Below are 23735 nucleotides of genomic sequence, written 5' to 3' on the forward strand. Positions count from 1 at the left end.
TCAGTGTATAATATCACTGTAACCCGATACGTTTTTCCTCCTAAAACAAAACCAAGCCAAACCTCATCCCTTTTTGCCAAGGAGAGTAGATGGCACATTCTTTTAACGCTAGAGATGAGCCAGTATTTACCAGCTCAAGATTCCTCTGGGTATTTGAGCTGTGGGATCACCTTTTCACTGGCCAATTCTTGCTGAGTCTTCTAAATTTTTAATGGATTGTTCAAAATGGGATGCCCCTTTCTTTTTTTCAGGGAGAGTTAGGAAACTTAATGTTTCATAGGTTCGTCGTGATCTCAATTAGTTTTGCTTCTCAGCCTGCCTCTGAAGAGCTAAAGAAGTTCAACACAGGGCCCGCTGGAGAGTAACCTTTTGTCACGTGGGCCACTTACGTTTTCTAGAACAGCCACCAAGGGAGGCAGCACACCGCAAGCGATCAGCTGCTGGATGTGCTGGCGGGGCCCCGCGGCCACGTTGCTTAGGGCCCAGGCTGCCTCCTTCTGGATGGAGGAGCGGGGGTGTGTGAGGAGCTGGGGCAGCACAGCTAGGATGCCTGCGTCCAGGGCCAGCTGGGTCTGGTGGTCCGTCCCTGTGACAATGTTCCCCACAGTGCGCAGAGAGGGGGTCTGGAAGAACAAGGTGAGAAAGTGTCACCAAGTACCACGAATTCATCACCGTGGAAGGTGACCATTGCACCAAGCTCCGTGCCCTCCCAAACATCCATCGTGCTGTGCTGATGGTTTTCTGGAAGCCTGTGAACAATGATTATATCCACGATCCTTATTAATTCTGTGCATCCATGGCTGTTTACATAGTTTAAAGGTACTCGCTAGCCCCCCAGTAGTTCCAGCTCAAGTGGTATAGAGGTCAAGAGATATACTATCAAATGATGCTGTCCTTTTCATATCCTTACATTGGGAAAATTGGTAAATTGATGGTTGCCTTTACAATGTAATAATTTCTACTGAATTTGTATTTAGCACGAGTATCAAGTTTCTGCTGTAGGGACTTCCCTGGTGGCACAGTGGTTAAGAATCCACCTGCCAATGCAGGGGACACGGGTTCCAGCCCTAGGGTGGGAAGATCCCATATGCTGCGGAGCAACTAAACCAGTGTGCCACAACTACTGAGCCTGCGCTCTAGAGCCCGCGAGCCACAGCTACTGAGCCCGCGAGCCACAACTACTGAAGCCCGCGCGCCTAGAGCCTGTGCTCCACAACAAGAGAAGCCACCGCAATGAGAAGCTCACGCACTGCAACCAAGAGTAGCCCCCCCTCGCCGCAACTAGAGAGAACTCGCGCGAAGCAACAAAGACCTAATGCAGGCAAAAATAAAATATAAATAAATAAATAAATAACTAGTCAACCACCACAAACCACTTTGGGAATGAGGCTGGTCCCTATAATTAACCTCATTTAAAAAAAAAGTTTCTGTTGTATATGTTATTAGAGCTAGTGAAATCTCAGTGGACTTTTTGTTTTGGTGTATTCATAAAGCTTCTCTCCATAACTTTTTTTTTTTTTTTTTGCGGTATGCAGGCCTCTCACCGTTGTGGCCTCTCCTGTTGCAGAGCACAGGCTCCGGACACGCGCAGGTTCAGCGGCCATGGCTCACGGGCCCAGCCACTCCGTGGCATGTGGGATCTTCCCGGACCAGGGCACCAACCCGTGTCCCCTGCATCGGCAGGTGGACTCTCAACCACTGCGCCACCAGGGAAGCCCCTTCTCTCAATAACTTTGAAGGTCCCCAGGACGGGTCTATGATTGGGCTTAAGACAACTGTCCTAGGAGGGCTGACTGTGGATTTATTTTGGTTTCTCTGCATGGTAGTGGCAGCCCCAGCACAGCCCATCAACAGTTCTAGAGTTTTCCTAGCCTATCGTGCTAGGTATCTGCTGCTCGAGTGAGAGATGTTAGAAGTGCCATAGGCCAATCACAGCCTTGCCAGGACTGCCGCAGTTGGGCCCCAAGCCCCCACGATGAACAACTCCTTGAAGATGTTGTCTTCACACCTTCCATGATCCCGGCACGATCCCCAAACTAACCTTGACTTCTGAGGAATGCTACCCTCATCTCAGAACAGATGATGGCTACAACTGCATAATATACAATATTAGGCATAGAAATCAAAAGGGGTACCCATGCTTCAAACTACATTTTCAAGAAGTATATTATGTAAGTGACATATGTCTCAGAGTCAAGTATTTGCGTGGTTTTACTTACTTTTCACCTATATCTGAAGTAGTCTAAGAGAACCAGCTGGGGAGAGGATAAGGGGGAATTATCTTTTATACTTGAGTAAGAAATTCAAATGTTACGAGCTTCACGTTAAAACACACACACAGACACACAAACATGCACACCAACTTGTTAACGTCTACATGCATAGACCAGTAGAATGAAAGGCCACAAAAGAATAGTTCATTGGGTGGAGGGATTATAAGCAATTTTAATTGGTGCTCTTCTATCTTTTCTAGTTATCAGACCAAGAAAAAGTAAGTCACTGAATACCCACTAGGATTTTGGATCAAAGTCGATTCAAGTCTTTGGCTACAGAGTAGCAGAGACCAGGGAAATGCAGATGAACAGCTTTGTTCCAGGTAAAGGATGAATGTCAGCTGGGGAAGGCTTGGGGGTAGGAGAGAACAGAACCTGCTCAAGTGACGATGACCCACAGACTCTAATCTGAAGGCCCCTACAGAGACCGACATGACCCGGGACACTTACCAAGACATTGAGTTCTGAGCTGCTCATGAGCTCAACCAGCCTGGGCAGGACCCCCGTGTCCACCACTTGGCCGATGCGTGTATCACAGCCGTCGGTGAGGTAGGACAGAGCCCAGCAGGTGTCCGAGAGAACCTCTTCATCTGGGTGCCACAGGAGGTGGAAGAGGGTGGGCAACATCTGCTTCACTGCGTGATCAGAAGGGTATGGGTTCTTGTTCCGGCACAGGTTGGACAAGGTCCATGTGATGTTCCGCAGGAATGTGACCTGTAACGAGGAGACTGTCTCCAGCAAGGGGTGCAAAGAAGGAAAACACCAATGGCAATGTGTCCTGACCATCTTTGATCAATAGGATCGACCCACATGAACCCAAGCCTTTGAACTTCAAACAGGAATTTATTCTAGGTAATAAGTATAGGAGGAACACAGAGAATGAGCTTTGTTTTATATGCAAACGTCAGATGGAGGTTTCCTTATATTCTTCAAAATGTCCTTCCCCACTTGACTCGATTGATGACCTAATTTCATTTCTCATTGATGAAACAAAGATCAAGCAGGAGTTACTTGGTCTTCCCACCAGCCTATGAACTCTACCAACATGTCCTAACCACGTTTTTGACCTTCTATTTGAAGATCAGTCTTCCCATCCGTCCCCAGGATCACCTCTCTCCTCTGGATCAGTCCCACCAGTATAGAAACACACTATGCGACATTCAACCCCTACCCTTGGTGCCTCTCCAGCCATCACCCCACTTCTATTTTTCAGAATCCATCCTCAAGGAGGCATCCGTATTCACTGTCTATCTCCTTCTTCTACCCCCTTCTAGTCTGGTTTCTTCCCCTACTTCTTTGGAGTTAGTGATGAAATCAGCTCCTTCCAAGTCACCAAATCCAAGCTTTTTGAAAAAGCTCTTTTTGCCATCTGTGACACCAAGCCTGGTGTTGTACTGTCAAATGGGCTGTTTCTTCTCATTCTTCTTAGCAGGTCCTACTGAGTTCTGAATTTCAGAGCCCTCAGGACTTGGTCTTGGTTTTCCTCACACTCTAGAGCAGAGGTCAGCCAACTTTTTCTGTAAAAGGCCAGATAATAAAGTTTTTCAACTTTGCAGGCCACGTGGTCTCTGTTGCAACTTATCCATTCTGCCCTCTAACACTGCAAAAGCCACAGACAATATGTATGTAAATGAATGGGTGTGGCTGTTTATTTCAAATAAATAAAACTTTATTTAAAAAAACAAGCAGTTGGCCAGGTTAGATTGGCTGATCCCTGCTCTGGCTGACCTTGCCCAGCTGGATGACACATACATGCACAATCATCTAGATAGACCTGCATATCTATCTATCTGTTGTTGCTGCAATGATGCCTCTCACTGGCTTCAACTTAATAGGCACAACTAAGGCTCCAATTCCTTCTTCCCTCTATCCTCCCCACATCTCTAGGAGGACAGTGCTCTAAACAAACTAACCTGAAACCCGAGGGCATCCTCACTTCTTTCTGTCTCCCCCTTCTATGCCCATCACAGCAGCAACCCAGGTCCATCTGCTTCTCCATCTCCCTCTGCTATAATCCTATAGCAAGCAGCCAGAATGGTCTTTCTGGAAAATCACGCCACTTTACTTCCTGCCTTGAAACCCTCCAAAGCCTTCCTTTTGCCACCAAGATGATGTCTAAGTCCCTTGCCCTACTTGTCATCTTATATCGCTCTCTCCTTGCAAGCTCCCTTGGTCATGCCAGCCTTTTTCCGGTTCAACCATATCAGGTTCTCTCTCACCTTGAAGGCAGGGCATCTATTCCCTTGACTTTTGGAAGCTGCCTTCTCTTCATTTTTGTTTGAGGCAAAACTAGAACCCAAATTCCATTCCTAACCCAGGGAGTCCTCTAGTGTTGCCACAGCAATCAACTTGGACCCTAAGCTTCCAACCTAGACCCTATTTATTACCCAGGAACAGAACTGGTGAGCCGCTAATTCTGTCTGTACCCCTGGAACAGAGAGCTCAGTCATCTACTTTTGCAGGATTGTAAGCTTAGAAAAACTTGAATGGGTCTCTTCTAATCCCCAACGCCCCCCGCAAAGAAAGATCAGCACTACTGCCCTTGAGGACAAATTTGGATCAACTTCTACCCAAAGTAATATTCAGTCCTAGGCCTTGTTCATCATTACTATTGTTAGGGGGCCGGGCAGCAACAACATGGCCTAGCATTGATTTGGAATTACATATGCGATTTCCCAACTTTGGGAACCTGTTACCTAACTAGGTTACCTCATTAAAAAGACACTCACTGGGGACCTCCCTGGTGGTCCAGTGGTTAAGAATCTGCCTTCCAATGCAGGGGACGCGGGTTCAATCCCTGGTCAGTGAACTAAGATCCCACATGTCACGGGGCAACTGAGCTGCACGCTGCACCTACTGACCCCATGCACCACAACTAGAGAGAAGCCTGCACACCGCAACAAAGAGCCCGCATGCCGCAACTAAGACCCGACGCAGCCAAATAAATAAATGAATAAATAAAATTAATTAAAAAAAGACATTCACTGGTATACTTGATGAAACCAGGGTCAGCAGATGTGGAATGGCATCACTCAAGATAACGTCGTCTCTGAATTTTGGTCCATCACCTACAAATAGACAAGAACATGACACTCAAAGAGGGAACAGAGAGAGTCCTGGGGTGGGTGAGTAATTCTTCACAAGTCTCTGCAAAGGGGGAGAGGCCAAAACTCATTCCTGGGTTGGGCAAGTAGATAGTATAGCCATGAACTAGACCCTGGGTCTCTGACATGTTGGTTGAATAGATGGCCTGATGTGGAAATCAGGCACCACACAGCAGGGATTGCTATAAGCAGAGTCTCTGGACCCATCAAGGAGCCAGCCAACTGGGCCCAGGCAGCGCGCTCTAAATGCTGGTGGCATCTCACAGCATGGTTCTCAGGAGACAAAGGCCACTATAGACCAAATTGTCTTCCCAGAAGGCTTTGACATGGGGCAGTAACTTCCAAATGCAACTCAGAACAAAGTCTGGGAGATGGACAGATTCTAGCCATCAGTTTTCTGCTACTTTGGCTAGAATACCAATTTTAGACCCTAGACGTCTCAGCCTGTAATTCTTCAATCATCAGGCAAGGTATAAGTTATACTACACCACCCAATTTCGCCTGTTCCTTACTGCACTAAGCAAAATGAGAGACGAAATCTCTGTAATAGTTGCTTTATTTCTGCAAGCTTTTAAAAAGTAGACTTATTTTATATTCTGTGTTTGCTAATTCCATCCTCTGAAGTCCTTGGAGGTCTAATCACATTGTTTGCTTCTGCTGACTCAGTCATAGTGGATTGTTGACTTTCTGAACTTGAAATTGCTAATATTTGGCTGATCTTAATTTGTCAAAATCCTGAGGGGCCCGACTGAGTTTGTTTCCCCCAGAGAGCGTCACATTTATATTCAGCCAGGGATCCTGGAGTTCCTAACCTGACAGCACTCACTCCCCAGCTTGTGTTTTCACAGACCATGCAGGGAATACAGTATCCAGTCCCAAATCCATGAGGCCAGTCTTAGGATTGCGTTTTCAGGGGAGACTTTTAGCCTAAACTAAGCAGACATTTTCGTGTGTATTCCCTGGGCAACTTTCACTGAAGGTAGAATTCTTTTAGGGTACTGGGTGATGTAAGGGTCTGTCATAAAATCCCCACATTGCATGAGCCAAAGACTTGTCTTTTGTTCCTGAAGCCACTAAGCCCTGAGGCTGTAGGACCCCAGTCTTGGCAGGTGTCCCTAGGCAGCCTGGAGCTTCAGAACATACCATGCCTTCTAGCTTCAGCTTCAATTTTTGGTCTCTGAACTTGACTCTGAATTTCGGAAAGGCCCGTACTCTTCCCAGCATTGCTAGGTATTTATACTTAAAATGTCTGATCTACAATACTACCCAAAGAATTCCCATCGCATGCCACTCACAAGGCCCACCATTTTCTTTGCCCCCTGCCCCCCACCAAGGGGAGAGGCTCACCTGCTATATTACCAAGGGCCCACACTGCCTGTTCACACACAGTCATATGAGGGGAAGACAGGAGCTCAACCAAGGGCTGGATGGCCCCTCCGTCCACGACAGCACGAGTCAGCTCCGAAGTACCGGAGGCAATATTGGTCAGAGCCCAGGCTGCCTCAAGCTGCAAGCGGGGATGAAGGGATGACTTCAGGAACTCCACCAGCCTGGGAATGAGCCCTGCATCAACAATCAGCTTCAGAGGAGGGTTCTTTTCCCGGGACAGCATTTTCCTTCGTAGTGTAAGAGAAAAGACAAGAACATGTCCTGTGAGGCAGGTAAGAAGAACCTCCTTTATGGATGTTCTTGGCATTCCTAACTATCAAATGAAACAAACCCCTGGGCCAGAGCTCCTTCATATCCTAGAGTTCAGCCGGTAGCACTCTGCAGTGATGAAGCAATATTTTTCCCTTTAGTTATTATCTGTGAGCCGCCATTCCTGTTGAGGCCAATTTAAATTAAGCCATTCATCTCTGACCACTTGCATATCTTAAGTTATTCTCTTAAGTTATTCTCAAGGACAGGGTAGAGGAGCAATTTCATCTCACTTTTGGATGGACCGGCCTTTTCTTATATTGTGTGGGCATTTTGCCACTGCCAAGAAACCAAATAGGCTGCTGGAACCCATTTCTAGCTATGTATCTGTCAATAATACAAGTCTGTTTGGTGATACCTGGCTGCCTGGGTGGCCTGGAAACATAGTTCTGGATCTGAGGCATTGACACCATTGATTATTTCTTGCAGGGTGAGGCTGACCTGCGAGGAGACATACATTCAAGTCAGAGTCTCTGCCAAAAGGAACCACAGGTCATCTAGTCTAGCCATCTATCTGATTAGAAGAAGCTGGCTTGAACACCAAGTCTCAATGTGTATGCTGGTCTGTATTAGGGGAAGGAAGAACATTTGGTGGTCTCACTGATTTGTGGGACACTCCCCATGCTCTGGGGGATAGGTAATTCCTATCATCACTTGGATCCCCAGCACCTTTTTATCCCATGCAGTAAGAACATGCTAGTGGGTGGCAGCAAAAATGGGAGAACAAGGACCTCAAAATTCTCTCCTCCAGAAAAGCAACAAGAAACCTGAAAAATAGAATCAACTTTTTTAGAACTCTGGAAACTGACCAAAGGTTTGCAGCAATTTGTTTTATTCAAGCTGAAAAGGGTTTATTCAAGAAAAATGTCTAAATCTCAGTAAGAACAGCAAGGCTTATGGCATTTTGCCTTGCCTTATTCCCACTCCTCCCCCAGCTCTGTGGTAGCTTTGAAAACCAACAGCCCAGCAGCCACTGGAGGAGGCAGAACAGGTTGGTGCTCCCTTAAAGCCTCATTCCCAGAGAATTATTATTATTCGATGCTTCTCGTGGTTTCCTGGGAGATCCCATTTGTAAGATTCTATTTTATTTGACTCAGAGCTCACACAATGCAAAAAGTCTTTTCCCTGTAGGTATTTGTTAAAAACAGTTAGAGGAAGTGGTTCAACTTCACAGCTGCTTGGGGTGGGGGGTGGGGGGGTCAGATAACAGTTGGGGGCAAACAATAGACTAACCAAAAAACTTAAAAGGCAAAGCTGGGAATGAGATGTTCATTGGGGCTTTGAGAACTCCAACATGTTCCTGAAAATCTAGAAGGTCACATGCCTCTATAGAACCGTTGCACATGCTCATATAAAATGGAGAAGACCCTGAGGTCTCACCTCTGGCTGACTTTGAGGCTCTGTGCAAGCAGGAAGTGAAGGTTTAAGGCAGCATTGTCAACTTCCTCGTTGAATGTTGAAGGCATGCCCCAACATGCACACAGAATGCCTTGGCAAAGACTGGGTGAATTTTTGCTTCCAAGTGTGTAAGGAAATCTCTGTCCAATCATTAGCTGACCACTAAGCTAACTGAGCAGAGAATTCAGTGCCTACACATGACAAAGAATACAAACTTTACAAAATCAACTCAAAAGTCACTGGACGAACAAACAATGAGCAACAACAACAAACCCTGGGCAAGGGGTGGGGGGGCAGATTTTATATCCAAAGTTGCCACATTATTTTAAATGACTAGTTGTTAAAGAAATTACAAGACATTCAAAGTATACACGTATACAAGCAAAAAACAAGGCAATTAATAGAAACTGTCCCTGAGGAGCCCAGACATTGGACTTACTAGACAAAGACTTTAAATATGTTCAAAGAACTAAATGAAAGCATGTCTAAAGAACTAAAGGAAAGTCTAAGAATGATGTCCTAGAGACATAAGAATGATGTCTTAGACACAGAACAAATCATCAGTGAACTTAAAGATGGGTCCATTGAGATTAAGCAGCATGAGGGAAAAAAAGAATGAATTGATCTTAGCCAAAAGGCCAAGAAGCAAGAATAGTAGCTATTCCTATCAGTTTAATTTCTGACACACCCTCTATCCAAGGACAATATATTAAATGGATTTTGGAACTAGGAGATGGAATAGAACTTTGCTCCATCCACTCCATGCATTGACCCAGGTATTACTGTACTTCCAGGAATAGTGCACCCCCTTTGAGGGAAATAAAGACTGTGTTTTTTATTAAAAAACAAATGAAGATTAAACTTAACACAGCCTTACAGATCAACAGCATATGCATAATAGAATGGAAAAGAGAGAGAAAGGGGCAGAAAGTATATTTGAAGAAATGATTTCCAAAAACATTGCAAATTTGATGAAGAAATTAATCTACACCTCTGAGAAGCTTAATGAACTTCAAACAGGAAAAACTCCAAGAGATCCACACTCAGACACATCATAAAATGTTGGAAGCCAAAAACAAAAAGAGAATTTTGAAATCAGGAAAAGAGAAGCAACTCACCATACACAAATCCTCAACAATATCAAGAGCTGATTTATCCCCAGAAAGCATAAATGACATATTTAAAATGCTGAGAGCAAGTTTGTCAAGCTAGAATTCTATACATGGCAAATTATAATAAAATGGAGAAATTAAGACATTCTCAGATAAACCTGAGAGAATTCATTGTCAGCAAACTCACTCTACAAGAAGAGAGTTCTTCGGGTACTGGAAACTAGATAATAACCAAAAACATGAAGAAACCAGCAACACCAGAAAGGAAAATATAATGGTAAATATAAAAGACAGTATAGGGCTTCCCTGGTGGCGCAGTGGTTGAGAGTCCGCCTGCTGATGCAGGGAACACGGGTTCGTGCCCTGGTCCGGGAAGATCCCACATGCCATGGAGCGGCTGGGCCCGTGAGCCATGACTGCTGAGCCTGCACATCCAGAGCCTGTGCTCCAGCAATGGGAGAGGCCACAACAGTGAGAGGCCCGTGTACCGAAAAAAAAAAAAGACAGTATAGTAGATAGCCTCATCCAACAGCAGGCAAACAGCAGAAGCAAGAAGAACTACAATCCTGCAGCCTGTGGAACAAAAACCACATTCACAGAAAGACAGACAAGATGAAAAGGCAGAGGGCTATGTACCAGATGAAGGAACAAGATAAAACCCGAGAAAAACAACTAAATGAAGTGGAGATAGGCAACTTTCCCGAAAAAGAATTCAGAATAATGATAGTGAAGATGATCCAGGACCTTGGAAAAAGAATGGAGGCAAAGATTGAGAAGATGCATGAAATATTTAACAAAGACCTAGAAGAATTAAAGAACAAACAAACAGAATGAACAATACAGTAATTGAAATGAAAACTACACTAGAAGGAATCAATAGCAGAATAACTGAGGCAGAAGAACAGATAAGTGACCTGGAAGACAGAATGGTGAAATACACTGCTGTGGAACAGAATAAAGAAAAAAGAATGAAAAGAAAGGAAGACAGCCTCAGAGACCTCTGGGACAACATTAAACCCAACAATATTCGCATTACAGGGGTCCCAGAAGGAGAAGAGAGAGATAAAGGACCCGAGAAAATATTTGAAGAGATTATAGTCGAAAACTTCCCTAGGATGGGAAAGGAAATAGCCACCCAAGTCCAGGAAGGGCAGAGAGTCCCATACAGGATAAACCCAAGGAGAAACACGCCAAGATACACAGTAATCAAATTGGCAAAAATTAAAGACAATAAAAAATTATTGAAAGCAGCAAGGGAAAAACAACAAATAACATACAGGGGAACTCCCATAAGGTTAACAGCTGATTTCTCAGCAGAAACTCTACAAGCCAGAAGGGAGTGGTATGACATATTTAAAGTGATGAAAGGGAAGAACCTACAACCAAGATTACTCTACCCAGCAAGGATCTCATTCAGATTCGATGGAGACATCAAAAGCTTTACAGACAAGCAAAAGCTAAGAGAATTCAGTACCACCAAACCAGCTCTACAACAAATGCTAAAGGAACTTCTCTAAGTGGGAAACACAAGAGAAGAAAAGGACCTACAAAAGTAACCCAAAACAATTAAGAAAATGGTAACAGGAACATACATATCGATAATTACCTTAAACGTGAATGGATTAAATGCTCCAACCAAAAGACACAGGCTTGCTGAATGGATACAAAAACAAGACCCATATATATGCTGACTACAAGAGACCCACTTCAGACCTAGGGACACATACAGACTGAAAGTGAGGGGATGGAAAAAGATATTCCATGCAAATGGAAATCAAAAGAAAGCTGGAGTAGCAATACGCATATCAGATAAAATAGACTTTAAAATAAAGAATGTTGCAAGAGACAAGGAAGGACACTACATAATGATCAAGGGATCAATCCAAGAAGAAGATATAACAATTATAAATATATATGCACCCAACATAGGAGCACCTCAATACATAAGGCAACTGCTAAGAGCTATAAAAGAGGAAATCGACAGTAACACAATAATAGTGGGGGACTTTAACACCTCACTTACACCAATGGACAGATCATCCAAACAGAAAATTAATAAGGAAACACAAGCTTTAAATGACACAATAGACCACATAGATTTAACTGATATTTATAGGACATTCCATCCAAAAAAAGCAGATTACACTTTCTTCTCAAGTGCACATGGAACATTCTCTACGATAGATCACATCTTGGGTCACAAATCAAGCCTCAGTAAATTTAAGAAAATTGAAATCACATCAAGCATCTTTTCTGACCACAACACTATGAGATTAGAAGTGAATTACAAGGAAAAAAATGTATAAAACACAAACACATGGAGGTTAAACAATACATTACTAAATAACCAAGAGATCACTGAAGAAATCAAAGAGGAAATCAAAAAATACCTAGAGACAAATGACAATGAAAACACGACGATCCAAAACCTATGGGATGCAGCAAAAGCAGCTCTAAGAGGGAAGTTTATAGCTATACAAGTCTACCTCAAGAAACAAGAAAAATCGCAAATAAACGATCTAACCTTACACCTGAAGAACTAGAGAAAGAAGAACAAACAAAACTCAAAGTTAGCAGAGGAAAAGAAATCATAAAGATCAGAGCAGAAATAAATTAAATAGAAACAAAGAAAACAATAGCAAAGATCAATAAAACTAAAAGCTGGTTCTTTGAGAAGATAAACAAAATTGATAAACAATTAGCCAGACTCATCAAGTAAAAGAGAGAGAGGACTCAAATCAATAAAATTAGAAATGAAAAAGGAGAAGTTACAACAGACACCGCAGAAATACAAAGCATCCCAAGAGACTACTACAAGCAACTCTATGCCAATAAAATGGACAACCTGGAAAAATGGACAAATTCTTAGAAAGGTATAACCTTCCAAGACTGAACCAGGAAGAAATAGAAAATATGAACAGACCAATCACAAGTAATGAAATTGAAACTGTAGTTAAAAATCTTCCAACAAACAAAAGTCCAGGACCAGGTGGCTTCACAGGTGAATTCTATGAAACATTTAGAGAAGAGCTAACACCTATCCTTCTCAAACTCTTCCAAAAAATTACGGAGGAAGGAACACTCCCAAACTCATTCTATGAGGCCACCATCACCCTGATACCAAAACCAGACAAAGATACTACAAAAAAAGAAAATTACAGACCAATATCACTGATGAATATAGATGCAAATATAGATGCAAAAATCCTCAACAAAATACTAGCAAACAGAATCCAACAACACATTAAAAGGATCATACACCATGATCAAGTGGGATTTATCCAGGGATTCAAGGATTCTTCAATATATGCAAATCAATCAATGTGATACACCATACTAACAAATTGAAGACTAAAAACCATATGATCATCTCAATAGATGCAGAAAAAGCTTTTGACAAAATTCAGCACCCATTTATGATAAAAACTCTCCAGAAAGTTGGCATAGAGGGAACCTACCTCAACATAATAAAGGCCATATATGACAAACCCACAGCAAACATCATTCTCAATGGTGAAAAACGGAAAGCATTTCCGCTAAGATCAGGAACAAGACAAGTATGTTCACTCTCACCACTATTATTCAACATAGTTTTGGAGGTCCTAGCCACAGCAATCATAGAATAAAAAGAAATAAAAGGAATACAAATTGGAAAAGAAGTAAAACTGTCACTGTTTGCAGGTGACATGATACTATACATAGAGAATCCTAAAGATGCCACCAGAAAACTACCAGAGCTAATCAATGAATTTGGTAAAGTTGCAGGATACAAAATTAATGCACAGAAATCTCTTGCATTCCTGTATACTAATAATGAAAAATCTGAAAGAGAAATTAAGGAAACACTCCCATTTACCATTGCAACAAAAAGAATAAAATACCCAGGAATAAACCTACCTAGGGAGACAAAAGACCTGTATGCAGAAAACTATAAGACACTGATGAAAGAAATTAAAGATGATACCAACAGATGGAGAGATATACCATGTTCTTGGATTGGAAGAATCAATATTGTGAAAATGACTATACTAACAAAAGCAATCTACAGATTCAATGCACTCCCTATCAAATTACCAATGGCATTTCTAACAGAACTAGAACAAAAAATCTTAAAATTTGTATGGAGACACAAAAGATCCTGAATAGCCAAAGCAGTCTTGAGGAAAAAAAGCGGAGCTGGAGGAATCAGACTCCCTGACTTCAGACTATACTACAAAGCTACAGTAATGAAGACAATATGGTACTGGCACAGAAACAGAAATATAGATTAATGGAACAAGATAGAGGGCCCAGAGATAAACCCATGCACCTATGGTCAACTAATCTATGACAAAGGAGGAAATGATATACAATGGAGAAAAGACAGTCTCTTCAATAAGTGGTGCTGGGAAAATTGGACAGCTACATGTAAAAGAATGAAATGAGAACAATCCCTAACACCATACACAAAAATAAACTCAAAATGGATTAAAGACCTATATGTAAGGCCAGACACTATAAAAACTATTAGAGGAAAACATAGGCAGAACACTCTATGACATAAATCAGAGCAAGATCCTTTTTGACTCACCTCCTAGAGAAATGGAAGTAAAACCAAAAATAAACAAATGGGACCTAATGAAACTTAAAAGCTTTTGCACAGCAAAGGAAACCATAAACAAGACAAAAAGACAACTCTCAGAATTGGAGAAAATATTTGCAAGTGAAGCAACTGACAAAGGATTAATCTCCAAAATTTACCAGCAGCTCGTGTAGCTCAATATCAGAAAAACAAACAACCCAATCCAAAAATGGGCAGAAGACCTAATAGACATTTCTCCAAAGAAGATATACAGATTGCCAACAAACACATGAAAGAATGCTCAACATCACTAATCATTAGAGAAATGCAAATCAAAACTACAATGAGGTTATCACCTCACACCAGTCAGAATGGCCATCATCAGAAAATCTACAAACAACAAATGCTGGAGAGGGTGTGGAGAAAAGGGAACCCTCTTGCACTGTTGGTGGGAATGTAAATTGATACAGCCACTATGGAGAACAGTACGGAGGTTCCTTAAAAAACTAAACATAGAATTACCATATGACCCAGCAATCCCACTACTGGCCATATACCCAGAGAAAACCATAATTCAAAAAGACACATACACCCCAATGTTCATTGCAGCACTATTTGCAATAGCCAGGTCATGGAAGCAACCTAAATGACCATCGGCAGATGAATGGATAAAGAAGATATGGTACATATATACAATGGAATATTACTCAGCCATAAAAAGGAATGAAATTGGGTCATTTGTTGAGATGTGGATGGATCTAGAGAGTGTCATACAGCGTGAATTAAGTCAGAAAGAGAAAAACAAATATCGTATACTAACGCATATATGTGGAACCTAGAAAAATGGTACAGATGTACCGGTTTGCAGGGCAGAAACAGAGACACAGATGTAGAGAACAAATGTATGGACACCAAGAGGGGAAAGCGGCAGGGGATGGGGCAGTGGTGGTGTGATGAAATGGGGGATTGACATGTATACACTGATGTGGATAAAATGGATGATGAATAAGAGCCTGCTGTATAAAAAAATAAATAAAATAAAATTCTAAAAAAAAAGAAAAATGAGGAAATGCATAGAACAGACCTGATCCAACACACAGCTTGGAGCCAAAAAAAAATTAAATAAAATAAAAATAAATAAATAAGACAGTATAAATGTATTTTTTATTGTCTTTCTTCTGACTTAAAAGACAACTGCATAAAGCAATAATTATAAACCTATATTAATGGGCACATGATTTGTAAAGAGGTAACTTGGATGATAATGAGAGCAAAAGCAGGGAGGGAATAAAGTTATATAGGAGTATTGTTTTATATACTATTGAAATTAAAATGGTATTACTCCAAACTAAATAACCAATGGATAAAAAGAAGAAAATTCCAGGGAACTTAGAAAATACTTTGAGATGAATGGAAAAAAAAAACATACACTATACCAAAACCAATGAGATGTAAATAAAGCAGAGCACAGAGGGAAATATGTAGCCATAAACGCAAGTATTGAAAAAGTAGAAAGCTCTCAAATCCATAACCTAACTTCCTACTTTAAAATATTAGAAATGAAAGAAAATCAAACCCAAAAACATTAGAAGAAAGGAAATATTAAATACTAGAGTGGAAATAAATGAAACAGAATGAAAAAAATAGAGAGGAAAAAAATAATCAATGAAACCAAAAGTTGGCTCAAAAGAGCAATGTAAATGACAAATCTTTAGCTACACTGACCAAGAGAAAAATAGGTGAGACTCAAGTTACTAAAACCAGGAATAAAATTGGGAACATTACTACTGAATTAACAGAAATAAATAAGGTTAGAGACACTATGAAAAAAGTATACAAACAAATTAAATAATCTAGATGAAAGGGACAAATTCCTAGAAACACAAACCAAAAGTGGTTAAAAAAATAGAAAATCTGAATAAACAAGAGATTGAATTATTAATTTTTTTTTAATTCCACAAAGAGAAGCCCAGATACAAAAGGTTCCACTGGTAAATTTTTACAAACATTTAAAGAAGAAATAACAGCACTCCCTCATGAATGCTTCCAAAAAATAGAAGAGGGAACTTTCTAGCTCATTCTATGAGTCCAGTATTACCCCAATATCAACTGGACAAAGATATTACAAGAAGTACAGATCAATATCCCTCATGAATATACCTTAAAATCCCCAACAAATTCTAGAAAACAAAATGCATCAACACATGAACAGGATTATACATCATAATCAACTGGGATTTAACCCAGGAATGCAAGGGTGGTTCAACCTATGAAAATCAATGTAGCATACCATATCAATAGAATATACGGGAAAAAAAAACATGATCATCTCCACAACTGCAGGAAAAGCATTTGACAAGATCCAGCACCCTTTCATGATTAATAAAAAGGAAAAGCATTCAACACAAACTAGAAATAAAAGGGAACTTCCTCAATCTAACAAAGGCATCTACAAAAAACTCACAGCTAGCGTCATACTCAATGGTAAATGAATGAAAACTTCCCCCCTAAGATCAGGAACAGCACAGGATATCCACTCTTGCCACTTTTATTCAACACAGTATTGAAGTTCAAGACAGGTTAATTAAGCAAGAAAAAGAAATTAAAGGCATCTAGATTAGAAAGAAAGTAGTAAAACTCTCTCTGTGTGCAGATGACATGATCTTGAATATAGAAAATCTTAAGGAACCCACACACCAACATTTAGAGCTAATAGACAAGGTTCAGCTAGGTTTCAGGATAACATACAAAGATCAGTTGTATTTCTGTACACTAGCAATGAACAATACAAAATTGAAATTAAGAAAATAAGTTTATTTACAGTAGCATCAAAAAGAATAAAATACTTAGGAGTAAATTGAACTAAAGAAGCACAACGCTTATATGCTGAAAACTATTTTTAAAAATTAAAGAAGACTTAAGTACATTGAAAAATATCCTATGTTCATAAACTGGAAGACTTAACATTGTTAAGATAGCAATACTCCACAAACTGATCAATGCAATCTCCATCAAAATCTGAGCTTCCTTTAGTGAAAAAGTTGACAAGCCAATTCTAAAATTCATATAGAAATGCAAGGGATCCCAAAGAGCCAAAATAATCTTTGGGGAAAAAAAGAACAAAATTGGAGGACCCACACTTTCCAATTTCAAAACCTACTACAAAGTTACAGTAATCAAGTCTGTTGTGCTGGCATAAGGATAAACATATAGATCAATGGTAGAAATTTCATAGTCCACAAATAAACTCTCACATTTATGGTCAACTGATGTTTGACAAGAGTGTTAAGACCATTCAATGGAGAAAGAATAGCCTTTATGGTGCTGGGACAACAGGACATCTATATGTAAAACAATGAAGTTGGACCCCTACTCATACCACTTACAAAGATTAACTCAAAATGGATGAAAGACCTAAACATAAGAGCTAAAACTATAAAACTCTTAGAAGGAAACATAGGCATAAATCTTGGTGACTTTGGATTAGGCAATGGATTTTTAGATATGATACCTAAAGCACAAGCAAACCAAAGACAAAATATAGATAAATTGGACTGTTTCAAAATTTAAAACATTTGTGTTTCAAAGAGTCTATCAAGAAAGTAAAACGAGAGCCCACAGAATGGGAGAAAAGATTTGCAAATCACATAACTGCTAAGGGTCTAATGTTCAGAATATATAAAGAGCCCTTTCAACTCAATAAAAAGACAAATTGGGCTTCCCTGGTGGCGCAGTGGTTGAGAGTCCACCTGCCGATGCAGGGGACACGGGTTCGTGCCCCAGTCTGGGAAGATCCCACATGCTGCGTAGCGGCTGGGCCTGTGAGCCATGGCCGCTGAGCCTGCGCATCCGGAGCCTGTGCTCCGCAACGGGAGAGGCCACAACAGTGAGAGGCCCGCATACCGCAAAAAATAAAAAAAAAAAAAGACAAATTACTTGATTTTAAAAATTGTCAAAGGGTTTGAATAGACATTTCTCGAAAGGAGATATACAAATAGCCAGTAAGCACATGAAAAACTGCTCATCATCATTAGTCATTAGGAAAACATCAAAATTACAATACAACCTTTCACACCCATAAAATGGCTCTAATCCAAAAATGAATAATAACAAGTGTCGGTAAGGATGTAAGAGTGTACAGGGATGCAGCTGCTTTGGAAACAGGTTTGGCAGCCTATCTGTTTCCTATTTGTACTGTAAAAAATTACCAGAAATTTAGTGGCTTAAAACAAAGTTACGGTTCTAGGGGTCAGAAGTTCATGATCAGTTTCATTGGACTAAAGTCAAGATGTTGGCAGAGCTGTTTCCTCCTGGAGGCTCTGAGAGGAGAGTCTATTTTCTTGCCTTTTTCAGCCTCTAGTGGGGCTTCTTGTGTTGCTTGGCCTTTGACCCCTCCCATCTTCAAGGCACTACACGCTCATGTCTGCTTTTGCTCTGCCTTGTCCTTCATCCTTCTTATTATTATAAGGACAGATGGGACTACATTGGGTCCATCCAGATAATCCAGGATAATTTCCACATCTCAAAATCCTTAATCTGGGGACTTCCCTGGTGGTGCAGTGGTTAAGAATCCGCCTGCCAATACAGGGGACATGGGTTCGAGCCCTAGTCTGGGAAGATCCCACATGTTGTGGAGCAACTAAGCCCGTGTGCCAAAACTTCTGAGCCCGTGTGCCACAACTACTGAAGCCCGCGCACCTAGAGCCCATGCTCCACAACAAGAGAAGCCACCGCCATAAGAAGACCGCGCACCACAACAAAGAGTAGCCCCCACTTGCCACAACTAGAGAAAGCCTGTGCACAGCAACAAAGACCCAACACAGCCAAAAAAAAAAAAAAGAAAGAAAGAAAAATCCTTAATCTAACCACATCTACAAAATCCCTTTTGTCATATAAGGTAACATTCACAGGTTCTGGGGATTAGGATAGGGAGATATTGGGGGTGCGGGGACATTATTCAGCTCACCACAAGCACTGCCTCAAAGAGTTAAACTTAGAATTATCATACGACCCAGCAATTCAACGGCTACATATACCTGACAGAACTGAAAATATGTCCAGACAAAAACATGTGCATAAAACGTTCATAGCGGGGACCTGGTGGTCCAGTGGTAAAGAATCCACCTTCCAAGGCAGCGGGCGAGGCTTCGATCCCTGGTCAGGGAACTAAGATCCAACATGCCACGGGGCAACTAAGCCCATGCGCCACAACTACTAAGCTGGCGCACCTCAACAAGAGAGTCTGCGTGCCGCAAACTACAGAGCCCACGTGCCCTGGAGCCTGCACGCCACAACTAGAGAGAGAAAACCCACACGCCACAACTAGAGAGAGAAAACCCACACGCCACAACTAGAGAGAAGCTTGTGCACCGCAACAAAGAGCCAGCGTGTCACAATGAAAGATCCCGCATGCCTCAAGGAAGGTCCTGCATGCCACAACTAGGACCCGATGCAGCCGAAAATTTAAAAAAATAAAAAATAAAAATAAATTTTTTTGAGAAAAAAAAAAAAGTTCATAGTGGCATGACTTATAACACCCCCAAAATGGAAACAATCCAAATGTCCATCAACTAATGAATGAATAAACAAAATGTGGTATACAATGTAATATTATTCACCCACAAAAAGGAAAGTACTGACACACATGCTACAACATCAATGAACCTTGCAAACATTCTGCTGATGGAAAGAAGCCAGGCACAAAAAGCTACGTATTATATGATACCCTTCATATGAAATATCCAGAATAGGTAAATCCACAGAGACAAAGTAGATTCATGGTCACCAGAGGCTGGGGGAAGGAGGAGTGAGGAGTGACTGCTTCGTGGGTGTGGGGTTTCTACTGAGGTGATGAGTATGTTCTGAAATTAGTAAGCGGTGATGGTCTCACCACCGTGTGAGCATACTAGAAACCACTGATTATATTCTTTAAAAGGGTGAATTCTGTGGTATGTGAATTAGAATTTTAAAAGGAACATGCTAATATAGGATAAAAAAGAAAACTCTTTCATAGTTGTGTTTCACAGTTTCATCTTCCTTGGGTGGCAGGAATCCTAGGGACTCCTCTAGACGAATGCAGCTGGGTAGAGTAGGGTTCAGAGTCCTACGGCAATTCAAAGAATGATCACAGCCATCCCATTTGGTGGACAGTAGAACATCATGGGATCCACTTGCCCAGATTGAACCAATCTCTGCCCTCTAAGAGGCTTAATCCTAGCAGGATGCAAGGATGCACATGGATAGCTAACATAACAGATCATAAAAGACATGAAGACACAACACCATCAGAGTTCTAACCCTGATGTTAGAGCATTCAGCAAAAGATTCACCACAACAATATTGGCCTGGAAGTACCCCAGGATTTGCCTTGAGTGAGGTTGGGGCGGATGGAGAATGGAAGCTAGATGACAGCATTCAAGTCCTAGGTAAGACGAGACACGTCGAGTGACTATGTGCCTCCAGTGAGGGAGAACCTCCATGACCCCTCATTTCCTGTTTCCAGCTGAATGGCAGCAAGTGAATTTTCAATGAGAGGCAGCATCTTCTCCACCCCCTGTTAGAACATAGATCCCAGACTCACGGCCACAAAGCTAATGACACTTAGCTTTCTGAAAACACCAGTTTAGTTCTAATCACCATCTCTCCACCCCTTTCCTTAAAGGAACTCCATTAGAGCTTGCAAGTTCTGACTCAAACATTTTCAACGCAGAGAAACTTACTAAGGATGTATTTTATACCCAACTGCTCTAAATGCCATGTTCCCAACGTACCCGTTTGGTCTGTTGCTCAGAAGCGTCAGGGGAGACATCCGTGATGTTTCTCCTCTTCAAGGACTGCTCATCCTTCTTGGCTTTCCGGAGCTCCAGGCTGACTGCTATCCTCTGCTGCCGCCTCATCTAATGAGGAAAAGAAAGGGAGCCCTTAGAGCTGGGAAGTCAGGTTGTCACCCTGTTTAGCCTTTAGAGCACACTTCAAAGCATCCAATTTCACTTTTACAGATGCAACAGGCTGGAAGAGTTCAGATCACACAGCTAGTCAATAGTCAGCTCAGTTAGCCTCCTCTGCTTCTTTCTCCTCCTCTACCACCTCTAGAGAGATCATCAATCTTCCTCTCAAAGTGAAGGAAGACCATTTACACCCATTGGCCAGCCAGGATTCTCAGGTGTAGAGACCTCTGAGCAAAGCATCCCATTGCCCTGAATCTGAGCACATCTTCATTGGTGCTGATTACTTCCAGAGAAGCAGGCCTGTGCCTTCTAGCTGTGGGCACCCAGGTAGGTCAGGGAACTGAAGGGAGCACCCCAGCTCCAGGTGTCCTTGACCATTTCCACTGTTGGGAATCAGCCTATAAGTCATTCAAACCTTGATCCAATCCCAAGAGTTTTACTTGTACACCAGACTGAGGAAGATGGAAATTCTAAAAACAAACCCCCCTTTTCTTCTTTTATCAGGCAAAACTCAGACCTTACAGTATTGAGAATCCTGGGGAAATGACCTAATCTTTATGGATAGATGAGTTTTGGGTTGAAGACTTTAAAATATTAATTATAAGGAAGTCAGTGTATATTAGATACTTCTGGTTCCTTAAAGGAGCTATTTGAGCCTTGCTTGAAACTAGGGTCAATGGGAATTCCCTGGTTGTCCAGTGGTTAGGACTTGGTGCTTTCACTGCTGGGGACCGGGGTTCAATCCCTGGTCGTGGAACTAAGATCCTGCAAGCCATGCGGCACAGCCAAAAAAAAAAAAAGAAAAGAAAATAGGGTCATTGTGGTGTTATCCGGAAAGGTGGGGACACACTGGGGGCCTATGGAGCCAGTTGTCATGTTGCTCCCATCACTAAGCGGCCCTTCCCCATAGAGAATTTGGTACCTTTGGCTTCTACCTTCTCATTTCCTGGCCCTTCCTGCTGCTGTCCCCATAGAGGGTTTGATTTCTTTGTTCTAATTGGTTTCCTTTAATCTGCGGTGGTCTTGGAAGCCAGACAGCCAAGCTTGTTGGAAAGGGTGTAAGTAAGAGGGATTTGGCTTTGGACGGTGTTCAACTGGGTGGCTATGCCCTTGTGCTCTCCTTATCCTCGGCTGCCTTTCAGATTCCCAAGGCGTAGCCAACTTGATATGTCAGTCAAGATACACAGATATAGGACACAGAGCTAGACAGAAAACTTGGAGACCAGAGAAGCTGAATGAGAGATTCACACACAGCACAGCCTCCCTGGCCCAGCCCTCGTGCTCATCCCAGTAGAGAGAGCAGTCTGGACTTTTCACCTCTGAGTCCTATTTCTCTTCAAGGCATGCTGGTTGGTACCTGTATTCCCAACATCTTAGCTCCTTGGTAAGCCCCCTTGACATGCAGAGCTGCAGGTAAGCATCTATATACCAGGTACTTGATGATGCTACCCAGGTCCTAAGAGGTAGGTATCAGCCCTGTTTTATAGATGAAGAAACTGAGGCTCTGAAGTTCAATAGTTTCAAGATCACATGGAGACCTTGATCTGAGTCTACAGTTGTCCGACCAAGTCCATGAGGTTTGATCCTCCCCACCTTCAATATTTTAGTATGAGATTTTCAGATATACAGAAAAGTTAAGAGGATTATTCAATGAACATCCATGCACTTACCCACAATGAACATTCTGCTATACTTGCTTGTTCACCCCATCTAGCCCACTCTCCACAATTCTTTTTCTTTTTTCTTTTTTTTTTTTTTTTTGCAGTACGCGGGCCTCTCACTGTTGTGGCCTCTCCCGTTGCTGAGCACAGGCTCCGGATGTGCAGGTCCAGAGGCCATGGCTCATGGGCCCAGCCGCTCCGCGGCATGTGGGATCTTCCCGGACCGGGGCACGAACCCACGTCCCCTGCATCGGCAGGTGGACTCTCAACCACTGCACCACCAGGGAAGCCCTCCACTATTTTTAATGCATTTCAACCATGTGCTTTTTACTGCGCCCATCCTTGATAGAGTAAGGTATTGCTTCATACTCACAGATGCATCTTTGCCACGATACTTAAATTTTCTCAGCCTCTCTTCCGGAGCTTCTAAAGTCGGCATATTGACTAGGAGAAGTAAAGCACCTGTAGGTAGGACAGTTCCAAAGAGATTTTCAGTGCCCAGTATGTGGTTACTATGTAAAAGCCATCCAGGCTATAAGCCCTTAAAGGACCCACGGTGGAACAGAGAGCAGCATCCACAGGCATCACATGCCAATTCAACAGGCAATGAGCATCATGGGAACTCAGAGGGGACCAGCCCTGGGCTACAGGAGTAAGGGATACCTTTTCAGGGGCAGTTTGGCTTGAGCTGGGCTTTTGATGGCTAGGGTAGGCTGGAAGGAAAGCACAGAACCCTTCCATGTGGCTGGGTCCAAGGAGTTCTGTACAGAGGATATGTACAGGATGCTGAGGAGCCCAACCAGGCTATGACAGGAAGATGGTCCTCTTCTCCTACATCCAATCCACCAGCACATTAGTACAGGACTGTCTCAAGTATGTCCCACTCCTAATTTTTTAGAGGACTTCCTCCACCCTGGTCCAGCCCACCATCACCTTTCACCCACACTATGGCAACTGCCTCCAAACTCTACTCCTTGCTTC

General features: G+C 42.2%; 1 protein-coding gene and 1 non-coding gene across 2 annotated transcripts in view; one reads left to right on the forward strand and one right to left on the reverse strand.

Moving 5' to 3' along the window:
• The window catches only part of KPNA7 (karyopherin subunit alpha 7), a 32270-nt gene extending 9037 nt beyond the window's left edge, over nucleotides 1-23233 (reverse strand). Inside the window, exons 1-7 of the mRNA XM_027125819.1 lie at nucleotides 23128-23233; nucleotides 20917-21042; nucleotides 7434-7516; nucleotides 6725-6993; nucleotides 5259-5341; nucleotides 2724-2987; nucleotides 390-623 (exon numbers count right to left, since the gene is read on the reverse strand). Of these exons, the coding sequence (XP_026981620.1) occupies nucleotides 390-623; nucleotides 2724-2987; nucleotides 5259-5341; nucleotides 6725-6993; nucleotides 7434-7516; nucleotides 20917-21042; nucleotides 23128-23193 (1125 nt within the window). The 5' untranslated portion in view covers nucleotides 23194-23233. The remainder of the gene's footprint in view (nucleotides 1-389; nucleotides 624-2723; nucleotides 2988-5258; nucleotides 5342-6724; nucleotides 6994-7433; nucleotides 7517-20916; nucleotides 21043-23127) is intronic.
• LOC113630823 (U2 spliceosomal RNA) lies at nucleotides 9093-9283 on the forward strand. The gene has a single exon (XR_003437104.1). It is a non-coding gene; the product is annotated as a U2 spliceosomal RNA (small nuclear RNA).
• Nucleotides 23234-23735: the final 502 nt, after the last annotated feature.

The sequence above is a fragment of the Aethalodelphis obliquidens genome, unplaced genomic scaffold (genome assembly GCF_003676395.1).
Source record: "Aethalodelphis obliquidens isolate GAN/ISIS:26980383/991018 unplaced genomic scaffold, ASM367639v1 scaffold30, whole genome shotgun sequence".
In the NCBI taxonomy this organism is placed as follows: Eukaryota; Metazoa; Chordata; class Mammalia; order Artiodactyla; family Delphinidae; genus Aethalodelphis; species Aethalodelphis obliquidens.